The sequence below is a fragment of the Psittacula echo genome (genome assembly GCF_963264785.1).
Source record: "Psittacula echo genome assembly, chromosome: 25".
Lineage (NCBI taxonomy): Eukaryota > Metazoa > Chordata > Aves > Psittaciformes > Psittacidae > Psittacula > Psittacula echo.
The window spans coordinates 493,306-501,956 of record NC_137760.1 but is presented as its reverse complement, the minus strand read 5'-3'; the positions used below and the strand labels follow the sequence as shown (position 1 = coordinate 501,956).

General features: G+C 65.1%; 1 protein-coding gene across 4 annotated transcripts; it reads left to right on the top strand.

Moving 5' to 3' along the window:
- Positions 1-177: 177 nt before the first annotated feature.
- SEMA4C (semaphorin 4C) lies at positions 178-8,589 on the top strand. Of its 4 annotated transcripts, none has more exons than XM_080634540.1 (14): positions 178-1,273; positions 2,756-2,898; positions 3,931-4,079; positions 4,171-4,233; positions 4,339-4,437; positions 5,105-5,201; positions 5,275-5,391; positions 5,477-5,628; positions 5,708-5,883; positions 5,985-6,129; positions 6,209-6,431; positions 6,513-6,628; positions 6,708-7,014; positions 7,099-8,589. In XM_080634540.1, exons 2-14 carry the CDS (start codon positions 2,787-2,789, stop codon positions 7,923-7,925), a joined length of 2,583 nt encoding a protein of 860 aa, XP_080490666.1. In that variant the 5' UTR covers positions 178-1,273; positions 2,756-2,786; the 3' UTR covers positions 7,926-8,589. The 4 variants fall into 4 exon arrangements, with proteins under 4 accessions (XP_080490666.1, XP_080490667.1, XP_080490665.1 ...); XM_080634541.1 differs by lacking the exon at positions 178-1,273 and having other exon boundaries at positions 2,688-2,898; positions 6,708-6,865; positions 6,944-7,014; XM_080634539.1 differs by lacking the exon at positions 178-1,273 and having other exon boundaries at positions 2,688-2,898; positions 5,738-5,883.
- The last annotated feature ends 62 nt before the right edge of the window (positions 8,590-8,651 follow it).

Below are 8,651 nucleotides of genomic sequence, written 5' to 3'. Positions count from 1 at the left end.
GGCTTGCGAACTGTAGGGGTGCTGTGGGTAGGCGGCGGTCGTGCACGGCGCGCCCGCCTCCTATTGGCTGTCCGCGGGGCTATGCCCCGCCCTTTCCTCACGGCCCCGCCCCCGTGGCAGTGGTGAGGAGCGGGCGCCATTTTGGGGGTCTGCGCTGAGGGGAGCGGGGAGGGTTGAATGGCGTCAACTGCCAGAGGGGAGACTAAGATGAGCTCTTAGGCAGAAGCTCTTCCCTGTGAGGGTGCTGAGGCACTGGCCCAGGGTGCCCAGAGAAGCTGTGGCTGCCCCATCCCTGGCAGTGTTCAAGGCCAGGTTGGACACAGGGGCTTGGAGCAAGCTGCTGTAGTGGAAGGTGTCCCTTCCCGTGGCAGGGGTTGGAACTGGATGAGCTTCGAGCTCCCAACCCAAACCAGGCTGGGATCCAGCCACACCATCACCCTGCTGCTCCCCAGGAGCCTCCAAGCTCTCCCTTGAGCAGAACGCAATGGGGGGAGCACAGGGTAGAGAGTTTTTGGCTGCTGAAACACACACGGGTGGATTAAGGGGGTGACCGCGGCTTCCCTGCCCCTCAGGGGGGTGCATGGCAGCAGCCATAGGACAGCAGCCAGGTTGTGGTGATGATAGGGAAGCTGGGGCAGGCACAGGCAGAGGGCAGCGAGTCCTCAAGGCGCCTCCAGGCCCCACCATGGCTGTATCCTCGCTGGGGCAGGGCCAGGCTGGCAGCAGCCTCCCTGGGCAGACCTCCAGCGCTTGGCACCGGCACCTGCAATTGGCAGGGTAGAGATAACGAAGGAGCAGTGTCCCTGGCACGGGAACGTCTCCCGCTTGGCACATGTCACCGAGCTGGTGGCATCGGGGCTGTTCCAGACCGGTGAACCCAGGCTGTTGGCAACCGGATCCGGAGCTTTCAGGTCCCTCCAACCCAACCCATTCCATGGATCCATGCTGGGTATGAGCGGTTGTTACTGGTGCCGCGTTGCTGTGGCGCAATTCCCACCCGCACCACGTCTGCTCCATGACACACACGGATCGATCCCGGTGTTTATTGCGCTCTGAAGGGATCACATTTGGGACAACAGGGCCCGGGTTGAGCCGATCTGACCCGAGCCGACCCGATGTGACCCGACCCCGCCAAGCCGAGCCGATTCGGTCCGACCCGTGACGTCAGTTCGGGGCGGGGCCGCACGGGGCCGCGCGGCGCGCTCCCTCCGCCGCCAGCACCCTCCGCCGCCGCCGCCTCCCGTCGCCCCGGCCCGGCCCCCCCCGCCCCGAGGTGAGTGAATGCGCCCGGTCCTCCCCCCCTCCACCCCCCCGTCCGCCCCGGCCGCGGCCCCCCCCCCCGCCGCGCCCGGCCCCCCCCGCCCCGCCCATCCCCGCCCCGGTATTGTTGTGGCGGAGCCGCGGGGGAGGCGCTTTGTTCCCACCGGTACCGGCCATGGCATTGCCTCCCCCGCACCCCCTCGCTGTTGTGGGGGCCGGGCACCCCCTCCGGTAACGGGGATCCATCGCCGCCATCCGTTGGTTCACCCCCGCTTCTCCCCGTTGGTGCCGGCCGCCCCCCCCACGTAGGCTCCCCCCTGGGAAGGCGCTGCCGTGGGACCGTGGTGCCCCGGTTCCCCCGTGGGACCCCCGGGCGGCCAGCACCGGAACTGGGGACCCCGGAGACTCGTCCTGCCCGTGGCAGCCTGGCCGTGCCCTCGGACCCTCGGAGTGCAGTTCCCTGCGCTTGGCACCGCGACTGTGCCCGCGGCTGTGCCTATAGCGCCCCGGCTGTGACCGTTACACCCTGATCCCGTGGCACTCTGCCTGTGACCGTTACACCGTGACTACGCCTGTAGCACCCCAGCTTTGGCTACGGCACCGCAGCTGTGCCTATGGCACCCTGACTGTGTCCATGGCACCCCAGTTACGCCCATGGCACCCTGGCCATGTCTGTGGCATGCCCACAGTACCCTGTCTGTGCCTTTGTCCCCAGAACCATGCCTGTTGCACCCTGGCTGTGCCGATGGTACCTGGACCATGTCTGTGGCACCCCAACAATGCCCATCACAACTTGGCCGTGCCCATGGCACTGTGGCTGTGCCAGTGACACCCTAGCATCCCCAGAGCCATGTCTGTAGCACCCCAGCCATGTCCATGGCACCCTGACCATGCCCATGGCACCCTCACTGTGTCTGTGGCACTCTGGCTGTGTCCATCGCACCTCAGCTTTGACCATGACACCCCAACTGTACCCATGGCACCCTGACCATGCCCATTGCACCGGCAGCCCGCTGCCTGCACCCCTTCCCCGCGCTGGGGCGTCCCCCATTCCCACGCCCATGGGGTCCCATTCCCGGCCCCCCGCCCTCCCGGAAATCCTTCCCGAGCTGATGCAGGCCCCCCAGAACCCCCCCGCTTCCTGCTTCCCGCCGGGCAGGGCAGAACAATTCCCGGCCGCATCCTGCCCAGCCTGGCGAAGAGCGGGGGTGGGGCAAGGTGGGGGCACCCCCGGACACACCGGGGCAGGGCCGGGGGTGACGTGGGGGGGAAGCGGAAGGGCCTGTTTCCTTCTCTGTGGACCCCCCTCCGCCCCGTTGCTCGTCACCACCGGAGGAGGGACCGTGATTGGGGGGGGCAGCGACTGGGGACCCGCGTGTGTGTGAGGCGCCCCCGGCCTCGTGATGCGTTCCTCAATGGCCGCCTTGTCCCTGCGCTTCCCGCGTGATGCCCCGTTACCCTAACGGGGCCTGGCCGTGTCCATGTCCCCCCCCAGGCTCTGTCTCCTTGTCCTGTTCCCTCCTGCAATGGCCCCCCGCTGGCTTCTGGCCCTCACGTCGCTGCTGGCCCTCGCCACCACTGCCACGGCGCCAGGGTCCTCGTGGAGCGCCGTGCCCCGCAAGACCGTCCCGTACGCGGGTGAGTAACTGAGTGTGCCCAGGGAGAGGGGAGCAGAGAGGGTGGGGGTGCTGCTCCCATCATCTCGGTGGCCCCCCAGGGCTGTGTTGTCCCCACCTTGGGCATGTTCTGTCCCCTCCCAGCTTGGCAGTGCTGTGGGGACCCCCCTGTGTTGGTGGCTCTAAACCTGGCGGTCTGTGAGAGCAGAGGGGGATGCCTGGGGACATGGTGCGGTGCCCCTGTGCCGTGCCAGTGCCGGGGGTCCCCATCCCTGTGCTGTGTCCCGCTGCCATGCCAGCACCCCGAGGTGCCATCCTTTAGCTGTGCCAAAACCCTGTGTCCCCCTGTCCCCGTCCTGTGCCAGCACTGTGTGTTCCTATCTGCCATGTGCCGTGTCGCTGTGCCATGCCCTGTGTCCCCATGCTCTACACGGTGGTAGTGCCCCGTGTCCTCTATCCCTGCATGGCGCCAGTGTCCCTGTGCCATGTCCCCTGTCCCTGTGTTGTCCCCATGCCTATGACCCACATCCCTGTGCCAACACCGCACTTGACTCCTGTCCTTTCTTGTGCCATCCCCGTGCTTTTCCACGCTGTGCCAGTGCCCAGCATCCCTGTGCCATCCATGTGCCATCCCCATGCTGTCCCTGTGGTGCCCCTATGCTGTGCCAGCACCCCATGTCCCTGTGCCATCCCCATGCTGTACCAGTGCCTTGTGCCTCCGTGCCATCCCCAATGCCATCCCTATCCCATGTCCATGCAGTACCATCCCTGTGCCATCCCCATGCTGTCCCCATGCCGTGCCATCCCTGCATCCCCGTCCCTGCCCAGGGGCCCCAGTGCCCCCCTCTCAATGGTCCCTTTCTGCAGTGCCGGTGCCGGGGGGGTCCGCGGGGTCCCTCCAAAGGCCACAGTGTTCGTGCGGCACCGCCAGCGCCCGCCCCGGTGACAAAGAGCCCTTTGTGCTCTGCAGGAGGGGGTCAGAGGGGGCTGTGGGTGCCCGGCGGGGCTGGGGCTCACCCCCATGTCCCCCCCTTTGTGCCCCTGCTCCCAACAGAGCTGCAGGACGTGGCCAAGCGCTTCTCGCAGGGGGGGGTCTCGCACTACCTGACGCTGACGCTGGACGCGGCTGAGGCGCTGCTCTACGTGGGGGCCCGGGAGGCCGTTTTCGCTGTGGACACTGGCACCGTGGAGCTCAAGGCAGCGGTGAGGCCCCGGGGACCCCCCCCCAGGGGGTGTTTCTGGAGGGTTTGGGGGGGGTGTTTGGAGCCCCCTGACCCCTTGTCTCCATCCCCAGATCTCCTGGGAAGCCCCCGTGGATAAGAAAGCCGAGTGCATCCAGAAGGGCAAGAACAACCAGGTAGGGGAAGCGGGTGCTGGGGCTGCAGCGGGGGGGTGAAAAGGTGACAGGGCACCCTGCTGTGTCCTGTTGTGTCCCCCCTTAACCGCCTCTTGTCCCCCCTAGACCGACTGTTTCAACTATGTGCGGTTCCTGCAGAGCTACAACAGTTCCCATCTCTATGCCTGTGGCACCTATGCCTTCCAGCCCAAGTGCACCTACATCGTGAGTGAGGCCATGGGGGGACCCCAGAATCTGTCACCCCCCTGCTTCCCCCCTGAACACCCCCACCCGGCCTTGGGAGCATCACCAGGGGGTGTCCCTATCCCCAAAAGGGTGCTCCAGGGGTGTCCCTGTCCCCAGGGGTGCCATTAAGGGGTTGCCTCGTTTCCTGTGAGGGTGGTCTGGGGGTGTCCCTTGACCCCCTGGAGCTTTGTTAGGGTGTTCTTCTCCCCGTAATGGGTCTATGCTCATCCCAGAAGGGCTATCTGGGGAGTATCCCTGCCCCAGAAGCATCTCCCAGGGGTGCCCCTGTCCTGAGGAAGGTGCTCCATGGATGTCCCTGTTCCCAGGAGCATCATCCAAGGGTGTCCCTGTCCCCAAAAGGGTGCTCCAGGGGTGTCTCCTGTCACCCTGAAGCATTGTTAGGGGTGTCCCTGTCTCTGTAATATGTTATCCAGGGCTTTGTCCCAGAAGGGTTATCTTGGGAGTGTCCCTGTTCCAGGAGCATCACCCAGGGGTGTCCCTGTGCCCAGAAGCATCATCCAGTGGTGTCCCTGTTTCCCAGAGGCTCATCTGGGGGACCAGGGCTGCTCAGGGGTAGTCAGATCACCTCACGGTGACATGAACCAGGGCGGGTGTTGAACCCCCTACCCGCTCCTGTGCCCCACAGGAACTCTCTGGCTTCACCCTGGACCAAGTGGCTTTTGAGGACGGCAAGGGGAAGTGTCCCTATGACCCCACCAAGGGACACACCGGCCTCATCGTGGGTAGGTGAAACTGGTGGGGCCAGTGGGGGTCCCACCACAGCCCCTGTCCACTTCCTAACCCGGTTCCTTACAGATGGGGAGCTCTACTCTGCCACCTTCAACAACTTCCTGGGTACGGAGCCCGTCATCCTCCGTAACCTGGGCCCCCACTACTCCATGAAGACCGAGTATCTCACCTCCTGGTTGAACGGTAGGGCCGGGGGGAACATGGTGGGGAGGACTGCGTGGACACCCCCAACCCATGGCATGGTGTTGATGTCCCTTTTCCACCACAGAGCCCCACTTTGTGGCCTCAGCGTACGTGCAGGAGAGCTCGGCCAGCGCCACCGGCGACGATGACAAAGTTTACTTCTTCTTCAGTGAGCGCGCGGTGGAGTATGACTGCTATGCCGAGCAAGTGGTGGCCCGCGTGGCCCGGGTCTGCAAGGTACAGGGAGGGGACACCGGGAAAAGAGACAGCATCCTGGTGGGGCTTCACCCTGTGGTGACACCGGTTGGGTGCACAGGGGGACGTCGGCGGGGCCCGCACGCTGCAGAAGAAGTGGACAACATTCCTGAAGGCCCGTTTGGTGTGTTCAGCCCCCGAGCAGCAGCTCCACTTCAACCGCCTCCAGGCTGTGTTCACCCTGCCCGGGGACGAGTGGCAGGACACCACCTTTTTTGGGGTCTTCCAGGCCCGCTGGTGAGTCCATGGGGAGCCCCAGAACTGGTGGTGGGTCCATGGGGAGGTGGCATCTGCCCCATAACTGGTGGCTCCCCTACATCCTGCCCTATTGCTTGCAGGGGGGATGTGGATGTCTCCGCCATTTGCCAGTACCATATCCTGGAGGTGAAGAAGGCATTCGAGGGCCCCTACAAGGAATACCGGGAGCAGGCGCAGAAGTGGGGCAGGTACTTGGATGAGGTGCCGAGTCCCCGTCCTGGCGCGGTGAGTGCCGGTAGTGGCGGTGGGGAGGGAGATGGGGTACGGATACAGTCCCTCAGTGACGGTGGCCTCGGTCCCACAGTGCATCACGGACTGGCACCGCCAGAATGGCTTCGCCAGCTCCCTCGAGCTGCCCGACAACACCCTCAACTTTGCCAAGAAACACCCGCTGATGGATGAGCCCATCCTGCCACACCGCGGCCGCCCGCTGCTGCTCAAGAAGGACTCCAACTTCACCCAGCTCGTGGTGGACCGAGTGGCTGGGCTGGACGGTGCCATCTACGAGGTGCTCTTCATCGGCACAGGTACGTGCTGGGCTGAGGGGAAGCCACCATGGGAAGGTTCCTAGTGTGGGAATGGCCCTCACAGCCCACTGGGACCTGCAGGTGATGGCTGGGTGCACAAGGCACTGAACCTGGGCACTCGCATCCATCTGGTTGAGGAGCTGCAGGTTTTCGAGCCGGCGCAGCCCGTGGAGAGCCTGGTGCTGGCCGGACGGAAGGTGAGAGGTGTCCCGGGGCAGGGGATGGTGTCCGGATGTCACCTTGGGTGTCACCTCACTCCTTCTCCTGCCCTTGCAGAAGCTGCTCTTCGCTGGCTCCCGGTTCCAGTTAGCCCAGTTGCCACTGGCCGATTGCAGCCGGTACCAGTCGTGCACTGACTGCGTCCTCGCCCGGGATCCCTACTGCGCCTGGAGCCGCAACACCAGCCTCTGCGTGCGCACTGATGGCCTCAACGGGTACGGGGGGTCCCTGTGGGGATGGGACCCCCGCTGTGCCACAGGGTCCCCCTTCACCTCCATCACCTCCTCCTGCAGGTCCCAGCTGGTCCAGGACATGCTGAGCTCTGACACCCACGCCTGCACCCTGACTCAGGTGGCCAAGCAAGGTGAGACCGCGTCAATGCCGCGCAGGGCTGGGATCCTCCCTGGCTTTGTGCCTCCCTTCCTGACCCTGTGCTGCTCTCCCGCAGGGTCTATCACCCCCAAAAACGTGACGGTGGTGGCGGGCACCGACCTGGTGCTCACATGCCGCCTGGGCTCCAACCTGGCGCAGGCACTGTGGACCTTCGAGGGCCGGGCACTGGCTGCTGAGCAGGCGCTGGTGCTGCACAACACTCGCCTGCGGGCGCTGGTGGTGCCAGGGGCCGGGGCGCAGCACAGCGGCACGTACCGGTGCTTCTCGGAGGAGCAGGGCGCCCGCCTGGGAAGGGAGGTGTACCGGGTGGTGGTGCTGGCCGGGGCCGGGGTGCCGCTGGAGACGCGGGCGCCGCTGGAGAGCCTGGGGCTGGTGTGGGTGGTGGCCGTGTGCCTGGGCGCGCTGTGCCTGGTGCTGGTGCTCGTGGTGTTCTCGCTGTGGCGGCGGTTGCGGGAGGAGCTGGGGAAAGGCACCAAAGCCATTGAGAGCACCTTGGTGTACCCCATCGAGCTGCCCAAGGAGCCTCCCAGTCCCCGCTTCGTGCCCAGCGCCGCATCTGACTCGGATGAGAAGCTCTGGGACCCAGCCAGTTACTACTACTCGGACGGCTCGCTCAAAATTGTGCCGGGTCACGCCACATGCCGCAATGGCGGCCCCCCCGGTGCCACCTCGCCACCAAGCGCCATCCCTGGGCAGCCCCTTCACTCACCCACCCGCATCCACCTCGGTCCCCTGCGTGGTTCCTCTTCCAATGGCTACATCCGCCTGGCGCTGGGTGCCGAGGAGCGGCCGCCCTGCGCTGACCTGGCCGAGGAGCTGCGGCGCAAACTGCAGCAGCGCCAGCCCCTGCCTGACTCCAACCCTGAGGAGTCATCGGTCTGAGCAGCTGGTGGCCGCCGAGCAGCCGTACCTACCTCAGGGGCATCCACTGCGGGGACCCCGGCGCCGGCACCCACCACAGGGACCGGTGCCTGGGCACCAGCACCCGCCTTGGGGCTGTAGTGTGGGCGCTGGTGCCCAGTGTAGGGATGCCGATGCTGGTACTTGACTTGGGGACTGCCACGTTGGCACTCACCATGGGGATGGGCCTGTCACTGCAGTGCTGGTACCTGTCTGGGGCACTGCCACCCCGGCAGCCGCCTTAGGGCTGTGGCACTGGCACCATGACACCCGTCTTGGGCCACCGGAGCTGCTCTTGGTCACCGTGTCCACCTTCGGTACCATGTCCCAAGCAAGGGACTGACCTTTGGGGACTGCCACCAGCCTTGGGCACCGCCGCCCCCCCGGGGGCTGTGTCCCACCCTGGGCAGTGGCCATGGGATGATTTTTTGGGATGAGTTAAGAACCGATCGGGTTTTTCTTCCTGAGAACTTTTCTAATGCCTCCCCCTCACACCTCTGCCCCCCCCCGGGCTTTGTACCCCTTTGGCCCTGGTTGTAAATACCCTCCCTGCCTGCCACCCCCCTGCACGCTGCCCACTTGGGTCCCTTTTGTATAACCCCCCCCACCCCCAGTGTAATTTATTTGTTACCAAAATATATTTATTTGCTGTAAATACGTATTTTTATATTAATAATAAAAAGGAGTAAAAAAAATCCCATCAGCACA

Excerpts from the sequence above, each read along its gene's own strand:
- SEMA4C (XM_080634538.1), top strand. The coding sequence starts at position 2,742 with ATGTCCCCCCCCAGGCTCTGTCTCCTTGTCCTGTTCCCTCCTGCAATG. Across the intron at positions 4,234-4,338 it reads AGAAGGGCAAGAACAACCAG|ACCGACTGTTTCAACTATGT; the intron begins GTAGGGGAAGCG and ends TGTCCCCCCTAG. Across the intron at positions 5,884-5,984 it reads GGGGTCTTCCAGGCCCGCTG|GGGGGATGTGGATGTCTCCG; the intron begins GTGAGTCCATGG and ends TATTGCTTGCAG.